The 20,366-nt window shown below is 36.9% G+C and overlaps 2 protein-coding genes across 2 annotated transcripts; both read right to left on the bottom strand.

Moving 5' to 3' along the window:
* Nucleotides 1-1,591: 1,591 nt before the first annotated feature.
* On the bottom strand, nt 1,592-8,157 carry LOC133294695 (autophagy-related protein 18h-like). Its single transcript, XM_061493428.1, has 9 exons — nt 7,771-8,157; nt 6,641-7,084; nt 5,891-6,331; nt 5,327-5,572; nt 3,948-4,742; nt 3,675-3,850; nt 2,813-2,943; nt 2,287-2,601; nt 1,592-2,085 (listed from the first exon to the last, which is right to left on the bottom strand). The coding sequence occupies exons 1-9, from the start codon at nt 7,933-7,935 to the stop codon at nt 2,081-2,083; spliced, it is 2,718 nt and encodes a 905-aa protein (XP_061349412.1). The 5' UTR covers nt 7,936-8,157; the 3' UTR covers nt 1,592-2,080.
* Nucleotides 8,158-9,872: 1,715 nt separating this feature from the next.
* Nucleotides 9,873-20,360, bottom strand: LOC133294742 (receptor-like cytosolic serine/threonine-protein kinase RBK2). The gene is made up of 10 exons (XM_061493486.1): nt 20,317-20,360; nt 19,934-20,040; nt 19,500-19,847; nt 19,069-19,320; nt 18,830-18,987; nt 18,137-18,216; nt 17,916-18,051; nt 17,663-17,812; nt 9,995-10,150; nt 9,873-9,905 (listed from the first exon to the last, which is right to left on the bottom strand). The coding sequence occupies exons 1-10, from the start codon at nt 20,358-20,360 to the stop codon at nt 9,873-9,875; spliced, it is 1,464 nt and encodes a 487-aa protein (XP_061349470.1).
* Between the last annotated feature and the right edge of the window lie 6 nt (nt 20,361-20,366).

Raw genomic sequence — 20,366 nt, 5'->3', positions numbered from 1 at the left:
GAAAATACACAGACATATCATTTAACACTTTTGTAATTGTGGGGAGATATTTTTACTGTAAAAAAAATTCATTACTAACCACTACTTATTTAATTACCAATGAATCATCATTTTTTATATTTTCTTAAATTTTTCAGCATTCTCTCTCTATTATCCAATGATGATTGAATAGGTAGTGAAGTGATAGTGAATTTTTTTGGTAATAAAAATATACATTCTCTTTGTAATTAGTATTTGGGATTAATGTTTTTCGTGTTGTAGGAGATATTTTTGTTTCCTACAAACACATAAAAGTGTATGGGGCGGCTATGTGAGGAGAAGAGAGAGAAAAAGAAAATATGAGTTCCACATACTTTTATATGTGTGTAATAAAAAAAAATGTATTTTCAACAGTAAGAGAAACATTATCACGTAATTATACGGTTTCTAATTTATATTTTTAATCTACTTGTTCACTATATGGTTCCAAAATGGAGGTCTTCAGATATGCAAATAAGAGGAAGTTGAGTCTATTTTGGATTTTTTTTTTTTTTTCACAAGAAGTTGGTTTTTTCTTGAAGTAAAAGTATTTTTCACTTGATATATGTATTTGGATATAACTTTAAAAAATAAAAAATAAAATGAAATATTTTTTAAGCAAGATTCTCGAGTTTTATAAAATGATTAATATTTCTTATATTGTAAAAGATAAAATTTTTTCCTACACATACATAAAAATATGTGGATCCATATAAAAAGAAGAGAGAGAGAAATATAAATCTCATGCACTCTTATATGTGTATAGAAAATAAAATTATTAATCTCATATGTAAACTCAAGTTCATTGTATACTGTTCGAAATTTTCGAACTTCAGAATTCGGTACTTTTCAAAGTTGATTATGAACGTTCTTTTGTCATTGGGTTAATAATTACAGCCCTTGATTTGTTATGCTTCCCCAGTTCACGTTATTAATGTTATACTTCAAAATATGTTCTAACTTTTTCCCGATCACTATAAAAAGTATAAAGGCTTACGTGAAAAACAACAAAGTGAACATTTAGCCACAATTGGAAAAAATAATAATAAGAAAAAACAACTTACAGGGCTATTTTTGAGTTTAAATTGATTTGCTATTAGTTTTGCACTTTCACTAAACATAAAAATGACAAATCATAGATAATAATAATAAAAAAAAAATGTTATTCGGACCTTGTAAATTACTCGCTTGAAATTAGTTTCCCACTTTTTTTTCCACCTTATAAAGTAACAAGCTATGATTAGCTAAATATAACACCTTACTGGGTGGACTTCTAGATAAACTTCCGCTTACACTTAGATATCCCAAACATGTCACTAGTTCCCTAACTGATATTATTTGGATTAACCTACAATTAGTACTATTTCTTATCACACAAAAATTGTAACACCTTCCCTCGTTTTTTTTTTTTTTTTTGGGAAAGTTAATTGAATTCAAAATTCTATTCTCTTGGATGCCAATATGCTAGTTATACGTATTCTGCTCTCAAGTTATACAGGAGACAAGAATATAATAGGAAATAGCATTATTTTGAAGTCCATACCTTTCAAAATCAAATTACTATTTTCCGATGGACAAATGAATCTCTTGAACCCACCAAGAGCGTCATGAGAAATATAAATAATCCTGCATGAATGAGTACATAAGCGAACAGAATAACAAGCTACTTCATAAGGCATGGTTCCATTCCTTCTTCCTTTCTGTTTCCCTTTCTCTCTCTTCCCTGCCCCCTTTCCGTCTTTTTGATTTGTTCCCTTTCCATCAAAAGCTAGGAACTATGAAAAAATTAATATAATACAAACATAAAAAACCCACCCAATGGCTGCACAAATAATTTGAAGTTATGAATTTCAATATACAACTTTTACATGAAAATTAGAAGGTCAGAAGAATCATTGGAATGGGAAGGAATATTGTGAGTGAAGAACTTTAAATTCCTTGAATCAATGGTCAGCAGCATTTAGCTTGTTGCGAGGAAATCACCTGCATTTGTCAATTAATTCCTTTACACCACCAATTTACAACAATTCGACGAGGGAGGCAAGCATAAAAAAAGCAGTTATCAACCTGCAACACAAACATTTTGTAGTTTTCAGGACAACTATTCAGTTTACCAAAAAAAAAAGGACAACTATTCTCAATACTTTTTGTTTTTTTCATACACATCTTCATGTGCTATACAAAACCACATACATGCACACACCGAAAGCAACCATAACTAAGCTAAATCTAAATGAAACCAAAAGGTTTACTCTTTCAGATTCATACCTTCCTCAGAGAAGTCAAATACATCACCAAGCATGTCATCGTTATCACCATCTCCATCAGATTTCTCCCTGCCACAGGGACTGCTACAACCCACATCAGTAGCAACTTCTGTTGATTCATGACAGTCAACTGATGCTTTACAACAACCCTCTTGAAAAAATTGCTCATAGTCTGGTGAGTCACGAATTGACTCCTCACAAGTAAAATTCATATTCAAATCACAACCACTAAAACTTGAATTGGAACTGTCACTGGCTTTTCCATGTTTTGACGATTTAACCTTTGTAGTTATATTATCAGCAAAATTTGTGGTACCTGCTAAAACATTACGTGTTAACTTTCCAGGCCTAAAAAGAGGTGATCCCAACAGAACTACTTCTCTGTTCTTGCAATTAATCTCATTACTAGAAGAGTCAAAATATAAAGAAAAATATGCTGACAAGCCTTAAAGAATGGTGGAGAACAAAGAGTTACAGAGGTCATCCAAAATATAATAGAAGATTTCACACTGAATTGCTTATCTTACCAGCATCTGCCTTTCCAGCTAACCCATGTAGCATCAACTTAGAATGGGAAATTGCAGCATTTTCTGACAACTTCTCTTCAGTTCCGTGTGAATCAGAAGAAGAGCTAGAGCATCTTCCCAGAACCATACCTCTGGCAGAAAGTTTAGAAGTCGTCAGAATGTGGATGGATAGTTATGCAGATGTTTTTAAATTTATATCACAAGAAAAAAGACGATCAAGCAACCCTCCAAACCTAAACTCAAACAAATACATAATAAAACAGTGCTCCCCTAAAAATCACACTCAATGTCATTGAGCAGTAAACAGAGAAACAAGGATAAGTCAAACTTCAAAATTTAAACCCTCACTACACAACCATCCATACCTAGACTCCATACATCAACCATGTAAATGCAAGATGGAAGTGCACAGGCAAAATAGTATAATAAAAATAGTTCCTCGACACAAAACATGATATCTCAAACTCCCATGACTTCCTAATTATATCATTTAAACTCAAAGCATCTCCATCTAGAACTTAGAGAAGAGCTGCACAATTTGATGATAGATTTAAATTAAACAAAGCTATAGCAAAAAAAGAAGGCAAGTGTAAACTGGAAGCTGCATCTCAACAAGAAATTGCAAGGATGCAAGAAAAACTGAGCAGTAGAAAGTAAGGCCACGTGCAAACCGTAACCTAAAAAATAACCCTTGACAACTCCGAAAGAGGTGGTTCAAATCTATTCATCAGTGCAGAAAATTTGAAAGCCTATTATTTAAATTGAAGGCATTCCCCACATCTGGAATGAAAATTATCTGAATGGATAGTTATTACAAGGCTTCTCTACTGGACCAACAAAAAGGCAGATAAGTGATTATTACCTGTCCCCCCAAGTAGACTGAATTCTACGGAAATGGTTAAAGACGGGCAACAAATCCTTCTGTCTTATTTCCACCTCATTGACGGAAATATTCTCTATTTCAATCTCTCCGCCGGTACTAAGCTCACATAAATTCAGCTCTCCAGCCTCCAAAGGACTCATCACAAAGAAAGACACCTAAAAATTTGAGGGAGAAATAGTTTGACTGAAAGAACATAATCATGTTGAGAAAAGTAACAAGCAGGAGTATTCAGCACAGAAACCAAATTAATACCTCAGACTCCTGCCAGATTGGTATCCTCCCAGAGCTTAACTGTACCTCTGCATTTGAGAAGTGACATTGCTTATTAAGATTTATAACATTATTGTTCCCAGCACTATTATCTTCATAATCTGAACTATCCAAGATAATTTCTGCAGCTTCCAGTCCACCAAGAGTATTCCCCAATATATATACCTCTCTTTCTGGCCAATCATATCTCCTACAGATATCCCACCATTGAACAGGTTCAACCTTCACTCGCAAATCCTCTTCTTGTATTTGCGCTGAAGGAACTGAGGCTGTTCTTGAAGCAGTTTCACTTGACTCTGCCACCAATGATGGTAATAGTTTATATTGAATTAAATGACCAGAAGGGGTGTAAACCAGTAAGTGCTCCATAGCATGAATTTTTGAGTATCCATTGGCTGAATCATGAGGTATAGAACTATGAAAGACCGCAGAAACAGCACCAGATGGAATTGAGACTTTCCTAGCTGCAGAGGAAGCAGCATTACCAACTGTATTGAGCCATCCGACATTACTATTTTTTATTCTGCTAACAACAGAAAGAACAACAGGAGATGGGGGTGCCAGGCAAAGCTGCTGCTGGTTTACTGTGAAATGCGGAGTGAACCACCATGGTAGAGAAAAATTTGGCAAAAGAACAGGCCCTTCTGTGTCCTGATTGTGTATCTTAAGAACTGTCTCACCACCAAAAGGGGCAAGAACAAAAATATGACAAGTTCCCTTGGAGGAAATGATGGCAACCCACTGACTGTAATGGCTAAAACAAATATCTTGTATTACCTGTATAATATGCAAAATGATGAAAAAACCTTAACAACTTGTTAGAGAAATATAAAAAAAATTAATATAACCTCACCCAACAGCTTAAGTTTTTGGGCTGAAATAATTCTTTACATGGTATAAGAGCCGGCATGACTAAGTGGTTATGAGTTCGATCTCCACTGCCCCCATTCCATTAAAATAAATAAATAATTAATATAACCTCACCCATTGGGCTTGATACATCATCCACCCTTCAAGCCCAATAGGCTCTTGTGTGAGGGGATGTGTTAGAGAAATATAAAAACCATTAATGTAGCCTCACCCATCAGCTTAAAGTTTTGAGTTGAAATGGTTCTTTACACAAGTAAATAAACATAAGGATTTAATCTTGATCCCCTACTCTTTGCACTATCATCCAATCATATATTGCCAAATCAATAAAGAAGTTCAACTACCAAAACCACTACCTTGGAAGTTCAATTCTTTTAATAATGGGTCAACACATCATTAGATGATAATGTAAAAAACTTTACACTAACAATTGATCAAATTTAAGCTCCAAACATAAAGGCCTTAACGAAACACTGAGAATAGAAGCATACAGCAGATGTCATGCCACGATGGAGCTTGTAAAGGTGCACATGAGAACAGCTCCAATCACTGCTTTGAGAACTTGATCCATTCCTTGAGCAGGAAGGCATGATTCGAAATATATTAATGTTGTTACCATGAATTGAAGCAGTAACTACAAGTGTCCCACTTGGGTCAAAACATAATGCAGATATAGGACTAGCATGGGCCCTAAATTGTGCCACAACAACTCTAGAAACAAAGTCTTTGACAACAACCTGCAATAGATCAGTAATACTAGTCAACAAGCATATAGAATGATTACTTTCCAGTTTCTACCAACATGAAACAAGTCAAACAACCATTAAAAGAAGGGGGAGGAAAGTGAAGAGACTTCAGCAAAATACTCAGTGCTATTAACTACCTTAGAAAATCCTTCTTCTACGGCTAAGCTGAACCAATAGATGATCTCATGTAAATTGTAATACAGATGCCAATATTACTTTAAGAAAGAAAATATCTAGTTAGCAGTCCAGCACATTGCAAAAGAAAATCAGATTATAACGTGCTAACTTGTCACCAAATAGAATACTCACCACCCCAGCCGTATCTGCTTCTGTAGAATTTGATGTAAATCGACCAACTTTCCTGCTTGAACTTGATGATAGAGGAGAACAGGATCCATCAGGTATAAGATCTTGATAGTATTTAGACAATGTTTTGTACCCCATATCGCTAAGGTTGATCAGCCCAGCAGCCAAGTGCTTGCTAGATTCCATGGCATATCGGGCTACCAGGTTTCCACTGCTGGGTGATGTTGATGGGCTGACAGCAGGAGGAGTAAGACTCTGAGGACTTAAGCAACCTGTGTTTGACACCAATGGGTTATTGGAGGCATAAGCCAACCACCGGGGCCCTACAGCCATAGGACCATAGCCAATATTAACCCCAACCATTCCTTGGCCTCCCAACTGAGGCACAGGGTAAGTGAGTACACTGAATTTATTCTCAAGAGTTAAAGCATCAAAACAGTATATCTGCCAGAAAAATAGAAACAAAGAAAACAAATTAGGCAGGTTCTAGTGATGGCAATATCAAACTAAGTCACTGTATATTATATTACGTTCATTAAAAAAAAGACGCAAGTGATCCATTAGGTGACATGATAAATTATCAGTATCCTGCAACCTTGCAATATGTAAAAATAAATTGGTAAAACCTATCAATAATCTAGCAAAAACCGTATTAAAACTCAATTTCTTCAATAAGGTAACATGAATATTTCCAAATATAAGTGGTAAAAAGAAAATTGAAAAAAAAAAAAAAAAATAGTCTCAAAAACTTACTTGAGTAGCAAGACCCACAGCCACTATTTGAGGACTGCATCTAACCATGTAGACAGTTGAACGGAATCTCAGAGCATGAACATAAGTTTGGGAACTTAGTGAGTAGAATCGAACGGCTGTAGCGGAGCTGGCAATATTTTCAGCTTGAACTTCACTATGTCCATCTCTGACGTTTTGCATTGTACCAGGGATCTTTGATTTATCACATGCAACAACCAAGAGTAAAGGATGTGATGTTCTGAATCCTTCACAGCCCTCCGATTTTGCAGGGACAGGCTGCATCTGTAAAAATGAAACTGGATCATCACGCTTTGAGACAAGTTCCCTGACTTTAGAGGCATCTTCCACATCAAGAACTTGAAAGCCATTGGAATAACCGAGTAAAAGGACATGTTTGAAAGAAGATGTGCCAAGTTCTAGCCTGTCAAAGCAAGCCCAAAGCACCTGCTTGACAAATAAAGAGGTGAATAATTCTGACTCCTTGGTTCATAAATTATAAGTGAACAGCTGACAAGTAATTATAAAGTTTGCCATAGCATTGTGCGGATCAAAATACAAGCCCATTGCTACAAATTGGGGTCAGTAAATTATTTGGTAGTACCACAACACAACCAATGCTTCTTAAGACTGGCACGTATCTAATACTCTATTCTACATTCCTGCTTTAGCATATCCACCTTTGTAAGGAAGAAATCAATATTTTTAATCTAAACATTCCATGCCACTTAACTTTGCCCATACAAAAAAATAACAAGAAATAAAAAAACCGATTGGAATTACGTATGAAAAGAATGGGACATAGTCATGCGGGTTAAGTCCTTACTTAAATCAATCATCCAGTATAAATTTAATTTAATTTAACTTAAATGTTTGAGGCAAAACATAAGAAATAACAATAAGCAGTTCAGGACAGTTTCTCAGCAATAAGAATAGCATTTTCATAAAGGCATTCAGTTATTGTAGCAACCGATCATCAGCAAGTTTTCGCGGAACTAAATTTCCCTCAATGAACAATGATCAAAACTCATACGCATATTTTACTTCTCGTTTCTGAAGAGCATTAACAAATCACAACTTCACAAGGCAACAACTAACAACTTTAGAAGAGTAGCACCCGCACAAAATGCTACCTGGTCTTTGTGGTCGTTTCCTTCGCCGGAGATGGAGGCGGCGACGGAGGCGCCGGCAGAACGGACGCCGGAGGAGGCGGTCTTAAGGCAAGACGATATGAACTTGAAAGAATAAGGAACGAATCCATTTCTCTTGCAACCGTTGTCCTTTCCCTGGTTCTTCATAATAATCAACGAGACGATTTCCTACGGGCCACCGGTGAGTCACCGGGAATTCCGTGCCCGCCGACGAGAGTCGCGGAACGCAGGCGATCGAATATAGCATAAGAATTAGAGGCGTCGGGAATCGCCGTGCACGGCGGCGGAGAGCTCCTTCGTTCGGTGTTTTAGTTGGTGGTTTGAGGAAATTTGACCTTTAACAGAGACGGTTCCCACTTTCTCCCTCTATCTTCCGTTTAGAGTTTAGACACACCGCGACTCTGCCTGTGCTTTGTGCTAATCACAAAGCTAATTTCCCTAATGTCATTTAGATCCCATGACATTTTCAATTATGTCCTCTATGTCCCCTTCACATATTTTCAAACTTCCATTTCCGCTCCCAAATTACCATCAACCCCACGCATATCCTTCTCTCTCTTTTCAATTCACCTTTCAACTCATTATCAAATGACTCACTTAATTATAAAACTAAAATTACTAAATATCAATGAACCCAAAAGTAAAATAATGATAATAAGTGATTTATCCAAGGAATTGGTATGATGGTATGTGATTTGAAGAATTGTTTGGTAGGTGAATTTTATGCTTGGAAGCGAATAATTGGTGGATGAGTGTGGGGGGCAAGTTGGAGATTACACATGGTGGACATTGAATATTGATGGGCACGTGGGTATCGTGTGGGTATTTTGGCATAAAAATTGGGGGGCGTAATCGAGTTATGAGCAAAGTGTAGGGTAGAATTCTGATACGCTAGTATTTAGGGAACGAAAAATAAAAACACAGTCCACACGGCATTTGATTAGGAAACGACAAGCAACGGGAATATCTTAAACTAGATGCCGAACCAAATTAAAATATTTTCTGTTGCCTTTCCAACTTGTACTTCTTTACCCACTTAATAATCATTGAATCGTAATTGTACATAGAGTTACAGTAAACGCTACTTGTGAATCCTTTTTCATTTATTTTTACTTTTCAAAATATTTTGTATAAAAGGAGATTGCGAACGGCAGTGGAAGATTAATTCAATAATTTTTATTGTTAGATAATACGAAAATTTTATTGCTTACATCATCTCAAAATGAAAGAAAAAATTATGATATATGCAGTATATTAAAAATATATATTTTACGAATTTACAAATACTTATTATGATCCGCGTCCTTGCTACCGTTTATAAAACAGGTACCCTTATCCTGACGGGGGCAATTTTGGTGGATTCCTATAGATGTTAGGATTTTTATCATCCCTAGCTATGTTGATGAATATCTACTGAGTAAAATTATCAAGGAAATAACTTATTTATTGTTAATTTTAATTGATATTTAAAATGTTTCTTAATCTTTAACTTTAAGGCTATACTTAAACATTTAATTATGAGTAAATAGAAATAAAATTACCATATTATTATTTAAGTATTTTTTGGTTAGACGTAATAAATTTTTTATTATATAAAATACTCTTTCATTTCATATCCTCCAAGCTGTCCGGAAGAAAAATATAAGTATTAAGATAGAATGGCCTACTTTACATAATACAAACAAATGAAACAATGACAACTAATCTCATGTGATCATTCTATTCCGTTTGATTTCAACTTTTTCCAAAAATCCAAACATAATCTCAAAAAAGTATGTATTTATAAAATAAAAAAATGAAAAACTTAATGCAGGGAAAACAATTTCATCGAAGAGTAAAAATGAAGTCACCCCGTTGTTACTCATCAATACAAACAAATGGGCAGTCAAGAACAAGAAGTTGGATGCTCACTTCTGACAATTTGATAAAAACAAGAGAAACAGCCCTTTTAAAAAACATGAAATAACTGTGTATTAATAAGTAACGCTGCCATCACAGCTACACAAGTAGCTCCATGTAAATTTAGGTAGCCTTCAAAATTTGCAAGTAAAATCTAATGTCGTGCAAATTTGTGAACGCAATAGTCATTTCCATGGACTTCCAAGTTCCAAACCAATCTATATGCATCTTTTTAGCACTAAAAACTAATAACAACATCATAGGTTTTAAATATGATGTGTCCTTAGATCTCAAGAGTAGCCAAGGCAATCTGCCTATGTCGTTTGAGATCTCTTAGATATTTTGTTGAGTTGTATTCTTGCGCATCCAGTAGCTCTTCTGAGTATGTTCTTAGGAGAGGCTTCTTTCGGCGTGCTTTTGCAGATTCCAGGATACAGTCATCTCCTCTTAGCAGTGTTACAACCTGCAGCCATCAAAGAAAAATATGATCAATCTTCTATGAAATTACATGGTTTCTGCAACCTCACTATCTTTCTCTTTTCAGTAGGTTCTTCTCTCTCTCATTCTCTTCCTTCTTGTTAGCATCTCTAAATAGTATGCAACCTAGTCCTTGCCAAACATATGTGTCAAATAAGCTAAGACCTCTAAAATGTAATTCTCGTATATTCATTTACCTCAACAAAGGAGTATATTTATACATCAGTAACAAACTACCTTCTATTTTCCAGCTCATATTAACAGATAGACTAGGAGCCAATATTAACAAAATAATCCCTACAAACAAGCTATACAGTTTCAACAACTCAAACAGCTAAAGAATAATTTAAATTTTATATTTTAAAATCTTCCTTTCAACACTCCCCCTCAAGTTGGTGCATGTATGTCAATCATACCCAACTTGTTGATTGCTGCTTCGAATGCCTTTCCAGACACTGCCTTTGTCAAGACATCTGCTAACTGCTCTTCGGACTTTATATGTGGGACATAAATAATTTTCTGATCTAATTTTTCTTTAATAAAATGTCTATCCACTTCAACATGTTTGGTCCTATCATGTTGGACAGGATTATGGGCAATTTCTATTGTTGCCTTGTTGTCACAATGAAGGGTCATTGGATGCTCATGACTGATTTTCAAGTCCTCCAGCACTCTTTTAACCCATATCAACTCACATACTCCATGTGCCATTCCTCTAAATTCTGCTTCAGCACTGGACCTTGCTACCACCTTTTGTTTCTTGCTTTTCCAAGTTACTAAATTTCCCCCTACAAATGTAAAGTACCCTGAGGTAGACTATCTACTAGATCTGTCCCCTGCCCAGTCAGAGTCTGTATACCCTTCAATGGTGTAATTATTCCCTTTTGAGAACAGTAAGCCTTTACCTGGTGACCCTTTGAGATATCTCAAGATTCTATATACCGCATTCATATGATCTTCACTGGGAGCATGCATGAATCTATTGACTACACTTACTGCATAAGCAATATCCGGTCTTGTATGTGACAAATAAATCAGTCTTCCCACCAATCTCTGATATTTGTTGATATCTGTTTCAATCTGATCCGGATACACTCCTAGTGTATGATTCATCTCAATTGGCGTATCAACCGGTTTGCAAGCAAGCATGCCAGTTTCAGCAAGCAAATCTAAAGTGTATTTCTTTTGTGATAAGGAAATTCCTTTGTTGGATCTAGCAAATTCAATTCCAAGGAAGTACTTCAGATTTCCAAGGTCTTTCATTTCAAATTCAGTCTTAAGATATTTCTCTAATAAATTCATTTCACATTCATCATCCCCTATTAGAATCATATCATCAACATATACTATTAAAACTGTCACCTTCTTCTCTTTGTGTTTGATGAACATAGTGTGATCTGAGTTGCTCTGAGTGTATCCAGACCTCCTCATTGCCATAGTGAACCTTCCAAACCATGCCCTAGGTGATTGCTTAAGGCCATACAGTGCCTTTTTTAGTTTGCAAACCTTGTTATTTTCTGGCAGACTTCCTTTAATTCCAGGTGGTATGTCCATGTAAACCTCATCTTCTAAATCTCCATTCAAGAATGCATTCTTCACATCAAACTGTTTCAAAGGCCAGTCTTTGTTGACTGCAATAGAAAGTAAGATCCGGATTGTGTTTAACTTAGCTACCGGTGCAAAAGTTTCTTGGTAGTCAATCCCATATTTTTGAGTGAACCCCTTAGCAACCAACCGAGCTTTATACTTGTCTATACTCCCATCTGCTCTCAATTTGATTGTAAACACCCATTTACATCCTATGGTTTTCTTTCCCGGTGGTAGATTCACGAGCTCCCATGTGGAGTTTTTTTGTAATGCTTCCATCTCCACATTCATTGCTTCTTTCCATTTTGGGTTGTCCAAAGCCTCCTGCACACAGTTGGGAATAGGTATACTGGACAATAGATCAGTAGTCAAGGCATATGATTCGGATAATCTATGGGTAGACACATAATTATTTATGGGATATCTCACTTTAGACCTGGGGTCAGGTTCATAAAGGGTTTTTGGGATGCCCTTGGTGCATCTTTGTGATTTTCTGGGTTGAGGATTAGAAGGGGACGCAGATGCAGATATATCTGTAGGAGCAGAGTTAGGAATTACCTCTGCATGTGAGCTAAATTGTGGTTCAGAAACCTCCACTGATGAATCCTCGGTTATAGGTGTTTGTGTGGGTGATGTAGCCACTTGTGATGGGTCTGATTCTGCATCAAGGACAGCAGGTAGTGTAGATTCTGTTGCTGGTTCAGCAGGGGCAGCAAGTTCAGCAGGTGAGATATAGGAGAAAAACTCTTCTTCTCCATGATTATGCATATGTTTCTCCCCCTGAGAAGAAGAGGGAGACACTTCCCCTGAGTAGTAAGGGATAGATTCCCTAAAAGAGGCTTCCAAGGTGACATAAATCTTATAATTCACTGGATCAAAACATCTATACCCTTTTTGGGTGTCAGAATAGCCCACAAAAATACACCTATTTGCACATGGATCCAATTTATTTCTTAAAGGCTTAGGGATGTGCACATAGACACTACAACCAAACACACGTGGCTCAAGATTTGAAAGATGAGGGCTGGAAAAAAATGATTGAAGTTTCTGGTAAGGTGTTTGGAAGTCTAAAATGCTAGAAAGTGTTCTGTTTATTAAATAAGCTGCAGAAGTAACAGCCTCCCCCCAGTATGAGCGAGGGACATTCATATCCAAGAGAGAAGCCCTCACAACCTCCAACAAGTGTCGATTTTTCCGCTCAGCTAATCCATTTTGTTGGGGTGTGTATGGGCAGGAAGTTTGATGCCTAATCCCATTAGTTTGGAGGAAGGAAAGGAAAGAGGAATTCAAGTATTCAGTGCCATTATCTGATTGAAGGGTTTGAATTGATGTTTGATACTGTGTGTGAACCATTTGGTAAAATTTTTGGAAGGCAGGAAACACTTCATTTTTGTGTTTCAAAAGAGCTACCCAAGTCATACGGGTACATTCGTCAATGAATGACACATAATAAAGGGATTTAGAGAAAGAAGGAACTTGGGCAGGGCCCCATAAATCAGAATGCACAACTTGAAAAGGAACAACACTTTTATTTATACTTGGAGAAAAGGAAATTCGGTGGCTCTTGGCCAGTTCACAGATGTTGCATTGGAAGACATCTTTATTTAAAGCAATAAATAAACTGGGAAACAACTTCCTAAGATAATTAAAAGAAACATGACCTAGACGCCTATGCCATAGCCAGACAGAATCTTCAGCCTTCTGCGAAGTAGTTGTGGCAGAAACACATTCCAATTGATGTTCACCTTGCGGAGTAGCTTCTAGCACATATAGCTTTCCTTGTTTAACACCATAACCAAGTATCATCTTTGTGGAGATGTCCTGAAATACACATAAAGTTGGCCAAAAAGTGACTGTGCAATTTAAGGTAGCAGTAATTTGACTCACAGACAACAGATTAAATTCGAGGGAAGGGACAATGAGGACAGAATTTAGAGATAGGTTATTGGATAAAAAAATGGAACCTTGACTAGTGATGGGGGAGGTACCACCATTAGCCGTGGAGATCACAGATTGCGAGGAGGGGCCAAAATTGGTGAGCTGACCGGAATCTCGAACCATATGATCTGAGGCTCCTGTGTCTATGATCCAGTTGGATTTCCCAGAAAGTGTGGAGAGGGCTTGTGGCTTACCAAAGATGCTGGCGGAAGCTACATTTGCAGTGGGATTGGGTGCATCGGATCCTCGCCCAATTGTCTTTTTTTTGGGTCGCTTGGTGTAATCCCACCAATCTGGGTAGCCAACTAATTCATAACAGCGTTGTTGAGAGTGGCCCTTCTCACCACAATGAGAGCATACATAAGAAGGTTTCTCTAGTTTGTTGCGATGGGTAGGAGCATGAGGTTCTGGGCGAGGGGAAAGGGTGGTCAGAGCAGAACTCTCAGGATATTTATGGTGCCCCATGGTGAGCCGTTGTTGAGCCTCTCTTCGTACGCATACGTAGGTACCTTCAAGGTCCAATTTTGGATCCTTGCGCAAAATTTCCCCTCTGACCTGATCGAATTCAGAATCTAATCCACTCAAAAAAATATGAACTCAAAGTCGAGTCATTGCAGAGTGCAAATGAAGAACGCCATCAACCGTGTTTGTCTGGGTATGGAGGCGGTGATCAATCTCTTGGAAGATGGAAAGAAGCTCATTGTAATACGTGGACAGAGGGCGACCCATTTGCTTCGTGTGAAAGGAGCATTGGTTAAGCTCGAAGAGACATGTTTCGTCTGAATCGTCGTAGAATGTTCGCTTGGCCGCATCCCAAATTTCTCTTGCAGTGTCGAGTCGAAGAAATCGCTGCATGAGTGGGGGGCTCGTGGAATCAATGAGCCAAGCCTTCACCTTCTTGTTGTCAGTAACCCAAGCAGCATAGCCTGGGTCATCAGTACGCGGTTTGGGAGTTTCACCGGTAAAGAAGCCACCCTTATTGCGGGCACCAATGCGCATATCCAGCAGTTGTGACCAGAGATGGTAGTTGGTTTCATCTAGAACTATGGTGATAGGGAGGGAAGAGTTATCCTGTTGAAGAATTATATTCGGGGAAGAGGAAGGAGGCACCGGCGTGGGAGAAGACGTAATGGGGTTATTAGGGATTTCTGTTTCGTTTTCCATTGAGGAAGAGGGATAAGGGATTTAGGAGGATGATTTTGGGGAAAGTAGGAAGGATACAGACACGTGTATGAGAAGAAGAATATGGGGCGTACGCGTGGAAAGGTGAAAGTGACGTGATGGAGAGAAGGAGAAATAAAGAAGAAAAGAAAATTGGGTGGGCGGTGGGAAAAAATTGTGACCAATATGAGACACAAGGAACAAGATCAGAACACTGCTCTTGATACCATGTCAAATAAGCTAAGACCTCTAAAATGTAATTCTCGTATATTCATTTACCTCAACAGAGGAGTATATTTATACATCAGTAACAAACTACCTTCTATTTTCCAGCTCATATTAACAGATAGACTAGGAGCCAATATTAACAAAATAATCCCTACAAACAAGCTATACAATTTCAACAACTCAAACAGCTAAAGAATATTTTAAATTTTAAATTTTAAAATCTTCCTTTCAACAATATGATTAACGAATTCATCAAACTTAAGTTTTTATCATCTCAAGAGTCGAGCGAAGCAAATAAACTATGGGCAATCATTTTCCCCTTTTAAAGGAAAATTGTTTTCTCCTGCTGGTGACTCATGACATATGGGATCTACAAAATAGTGGAGAAAAAGAAAATTCAAGGTGGGACCCACTTATGCCATGAATCATGAGTCACTAATAAGAGAAAAAATTTCTCCTTTAAAAGAAGAAAATGTTTTCCCATAAACAATAGGTAAGAGAGAAAGGAAGCGCAAAGAACTGAAGCAAGTTAATTAGTGACTATCACCATGTTGACACACTCCATTGAAGGGAAAATCTTCTTTGAAGTTTTCTCTTTGATTGTTACACATAATGCCTGCATAGCTCATTCTCGTCTCAGTGAAATTTACTTCTCGTAGCAATTAAGATTTATCATTATCCCCTTATCCTAGTGGTTTGTTATTAATAGTTATCTTAGGAGTGTTATTAGCTTTTAATTTAAATTAGGATTTCCTTATGCTTGTTGAAGTTGTAATTCTATAAATTATTAGCTCATTAAGCACAAAAAAGAGAAAAGAAGAAAAAAGTAATTCAGGTATCCCTCCTAATGTCTAATATCCTCCCTAATGTTCACTCTCCCCAAAATCTCTTTATACCCAATCTTCTCTCTATCTTTAAAATTTTTGTTCCCTTCATTGGTGCTTTCATATGATCTCATCCTCCTATGGCGGACAACACCCACCATAGGAATCTGAACCAGAACGTGAAGAACACGAAGCAATAACTCCATGCTGCGGAAATAGTGCACGAACAACAATATTGAGTATGCAAAAATCCTATACACAGCTTCTAGAATCTCAGAATCAGCAATTTGCCTTGCTCCAGCAAGACATGGCCTGACTCATAGATCAACAAACGGGATCTCCCAACCACAACACATCAAATGTCGGCGTTTTAAGAGTATGCCCAAATCGAGTTGGGATGTCATCCACAAATCAGCAATGTACACAACAATTAAAAAACAATTATGTTACGATGCGAGAAACATGCCAGATCATTAAGCTCTTGCTCCAAGAATGGATCGAGGAGAATGAAGAAATTGCAGCCATCAAAATTCAAAAGGCATTTTGTGGATATCCATTGAAACGAGCTGTTACAAAAAAGGTGTTCCTGGACAATCTCAGAGTGCTGTCTCCAAAAGCAATGGACCAGCCACTGGTTACCTGATCTGATAATAATATTAACCTCATCTAGGGATTTGAAGATATGCATTTAGTGAATAAAGGATTTCCTGATGTGATGGATAATTTTGAAATTGGATTTCATTCGGGTGTTCTGGTTTGCATGCCCAATGAAAAATTTGGAAGAACATTTAAGGATGACAATACTCTCAATAGGTTCTTAGCATGGCGGCAGCCCATGCAGCTCCGCTTGAAACCTACCCAATGTGTGTTGAAGACACAACGATTTGCCTTTGATCCTGGTGGAGGCACATCTCAACCTCGAGGAAGAGGTTGTTTTGAAGGGCAATTGAATGTAGCAATCAAGATTAATCATTATCCCCTTATCCTAGTTGTTTGTTATTAGATTAGTTTATCATTATCTTAGTTGTTTAATTTATTTTATTAGTGGTTATCTTATGAGTGTTATTAGTTTTAAATTCAAATTAGGATTTCCTAATCTTTGTTGAAGTTGTAATTCTATAAATTGTTAGCTGATTGAGCATACAAAAAAGAAGAAGAAAATAATTCAAGTCTCTTTTTTAATGTCTCAATATTCTCTCCTTAATAATCTTCCCCCAATTTCTCTATCTTTCTTATTTCATTATGATGAATCTTGATTGCTCTATCCTACCTATTAATTTTACCATCAACACCTTTCAAGAAAGAAGTATAGAACAAAAACAACCATATAACCACCAGATACTTGACTATGTGAATCATGATTTTCCATAATTTTCTGAAGAAATTGAAAATTTTGTGAAATGGATTAAGTTGTAAATTTTCATTCCGTGTGGACAACTTATCAAAGAATTGGTTTAGCAAATATACAATACAAGTTTATAAAGATTAAAGAGCCACATTTTTTCTAATGAAAGAACGTGAGCATAATTGGTAAAAAATAGAGATATGGCTCCAAATTTCTCAGTTGGCTGCATTCATAATTCTTTTCAGACTCTACTATCTTGTCAGTTAGCCTAACAAAAATGGTGGTGTCACGTTAGCTATCAGGAAAAATACACAGTTCAGTAACTGAAAACATCTTAGTTTCCTATGATTGTAATGCCATGTGAAATTTCATGAATGAACTAGTGTGCAAATTATTTAGCTCATTGTGTACTTGCCTGACTCATGCGGGGCCGTATTAGAGGAGACTGCTCAACACACATTGATGCAGTCAAAACAACACGACCCATCTGTTCTCGGTCATAATTATCCTCAAGAGAAGGATCAATGAGGTCCTTGATATGATTAGCTTCAAGCAAAGGTTTTGCCTACAATACGTAAGAAATCACAAAGTGCTGAGGCCTCTCATGTAGTGACACTTAGATAAATGTAATGTAATATACTATACCACTTTTTAGGAAAATGATTTACCCATATGACAACACTCTTCTGCAAATGATCCAAAGCCTTACGCCCAGTTATGATCTCCAAAAGTAGGACCCCAAAAGAATAAACATCAGTTTTCTCGTCTACTATGCCATGCATGCAATATTCAGGAGCAAAATACCTGCCAATCAAGTAATTTGGGGAATATATTAAATCATGAGAACCTAAAAAATTCAAGCGTTTGTTGTATCTTTTTATAGGCATACCCAAATGTGCCTTCAAATTTTGATACATTATGGTGAGTCCATTGTTCTGGTAACCACTTTGCAAGCCCAAAATCACAAATCTGGAGAAAATTTCAATTAATAAGGAAGTGATAAATCAGAAGAAAGATTGCATGAAAATTATACCCTACTAACAGGGGATACGAAAAGCCTTAAAAGATATTGTCTGTAGCTTAGCTGATTTACAAGCAAAACATGTATTAACAAGGTATGAAAGAGAACGTTTAGCACAAAACACGACACAGCTTAGTTTATCTATTATGCCTTAGCAAAGATGAAAGATTTTCGGGGAGTAAGAATTATATTCAAAATGCTAAATCGGACAAAGATATACAAAAACAGCAGCTTGATGGTGTTTCTATGTAAGAGACTCTTTATGATACTGTCCATGGAACTCTCAACGGATAAAGCATAGCCATCCAAAGAGTCATTAGTCCCACAACTCAGTCACATGGTTCAAGCCAACCAAAGAAAATATTCTTGTAAATTGTATTTCAGGTGGCCAATATCTCAGAGATGGGCTCATAAATATCACAAAATTAGCAGAAATGTGCATGCTAATCTGTATATATAGCACACAACCACAGAATACGATCATGGAGCCTATGTTTCATGTATCAAAGTAATACTTCAAATAAATTCTATCATTCTCTCTAATGAAGCTTAGTAAAAAACCTGAGGCTCAAAATTCTCGGTGAGCAGAATATTCTCTGCCTTAATATCTCTATGAATTATTCGTCTGTGACAATTCTCATGCAGATAAAGGAGACCTTCAGCTATTCCCAGAGCAATTTTATACCTTTTACTCCAATCTAATTTGTTTTTATCTGGACCTGGAATTCATCATGAGAGAATTAGCAGTAAATACATTTAAAATTTAAAGAGCAAGTTTTCACATACAACTAAGTACAAACCATGAAGAAGAGATCCTAAACTTCCCAGTGGAGATAGCTGAAAGACAAGCTGCATTTCCCTTTCTACACAACATCCAATAAGCTTGGCAGTATTAGGATGGTCAACATGAGCAATAACACCTAGCTCAGTTAGAAAGCCAGCTGTCTTCTCATCAGTGGTTCCTTTAGTCAGTTTCTTCACAGCTATTAGTTGCCCATCTTGGAGAATACCCTGGTAAACCTCAGCAAAACCACCTCTTCCAATTAAATTTTCTGCAATCAAAAGGAACAACAGAAATTAAACAGTCAAACTGACCCCATTTTTAATAAAACAATAATGTTTTCCCTTAGAGCATCCATACATGTAGCAACAAAAATCCAGAATGAGTATTACAATTAAACCATGATAAAATTGAAAGTATTGGCTTGACATAAAGGGTCAGATTACATACCATTGCTAAAATTGTCGGTTGCATTTCTCAGGTCAGAGAGGCTGAAGGTCACCAAAGAAGACCTCAAGTTGTCAAGATTACGTAGAACAGTATTTTCTCTAGTGCTTTTGCTTTTCCACTTTGGTAACTTTGGCACACCAATTGGGGGGATGGACGTTAGGCGCTTAAGTGGTTTTTTTTTCCACAGTTTGAAAATTTTGCTCCAGTGAGACCGAGCCCTGGAATTTGAACAACTGGTCTCCAATTCAGGTTGCAGCTGAGAGTCAAAGTCTCTAACGCAGGCTTCTAAGACTCCTCTTGGAGATGCATCATCTTCTTTCTCTTTCTCCAAGTCCAAATGTCTCAAGTCTAAGAAGCATAAAATGAAAATCACAAACACAGCACAAGGAAAGCCTTTTCAATTGGGATGAAAAATGAGCAATTAGAAAAAGAACCTTGGGCAGAAGCAGAGCAAGAAAATAATCGTCTCATGGGTTTAAGATTAAAAGCATCGACCATTGGGACCTTCTTTGATTTGTCAGCAGAGCTTTTCTTATGGTCCCTACATAGCACATAATCTCAAATATCATTAAATCATAAACAGAAAAGGACATTGCACGTTGCCAACTCAGATGTTTTAAACTTAACCCACATATGATATTGTGACTAGTACTTAACCCACATATGATATTGCAGCTCTAAGTCCATGCTAAAAGAAAATCAAAGATAAAAAAATTTCTACAATGGTGTACCCATCAACATTTGTGAAAATAGGAAGAAGATGAATGTAGGCCCCTGATAACCAAATGTAAGAACATGGAGCTAAATGCGTGCATACCATAAACAATAACCTAGCTGGTTAGGGTCACCTTCATTCGCCATAGAAGC

This window comes from Gastrolobium bilobum, unplaced genomic scaffold (genome assembly GCF_033153095.1).
Source record: "Gastrolobium bilobum isolate Gb01-03AN ecotype WA unplaced genomic scaffold, APGP_CSIRO_Gbil_v1 utg3268, whole genome shotgun sequence".
Lineage (NCBI taxonomy): Eukaryota > Viridiplantae > Streptophyta > Magnoliopsida > Fabales > Fabaceae > Gastrolobium > Gastrolobium bilobum.
The sequence above is the reverse complement of the archived record's forward strand: the minus strand, read 5'-3'. Positions and strand labels throughout refer to the sequence as shown.

Excerpts from the sequence above, each read along its gene's own strand:
- LOC133294695 (XM_061493428.1), bottom strand. The coding sequence starts at position 7,935 with ATGAAGAACCAGGGAAAGGACAACGGTTGCAAGAGAAATGGATTCGTT. Across the intron at positions 5,573-5,890 it reads AAGCAGATACGGCTGGGGTG|GTTGTTGTCAAAGACTTTGT; the intron begins GTGAGTATTCTA and ends GATCTATTGCAG. Across the intron at positions 3,851-3,947 it reads CAATCTGGCAGGAGTCTGAG|GTGTCTTTCTTTGTGATGAG; the intron begins GTATTAATTTGG and ends TCAAATTTTTAG.
- LOC133294742 (XM_061493486.1), bottom strand. The coding sequence starts at position 20,360 with ATGGCGAATGAAGGTGACCCTAACCAGCTAGGTTATTGTTTATG. Across the intron at positions 19,848-19,933 it reads TTGCTCTGCTTCTGCCCAAG|ACTTGAGACATTTGGACTTG; the intron begins GTTCTTTTTCTA and ends TATGCTTCTTAG. Across the intron at positions 18,988-19,068 it reads TTTAGGATCTCTTCTTCATG|GTCCAGATAAAAACAAATTA; the intron begins GTTTGTACTTAG and ends GATGAATTCCAG.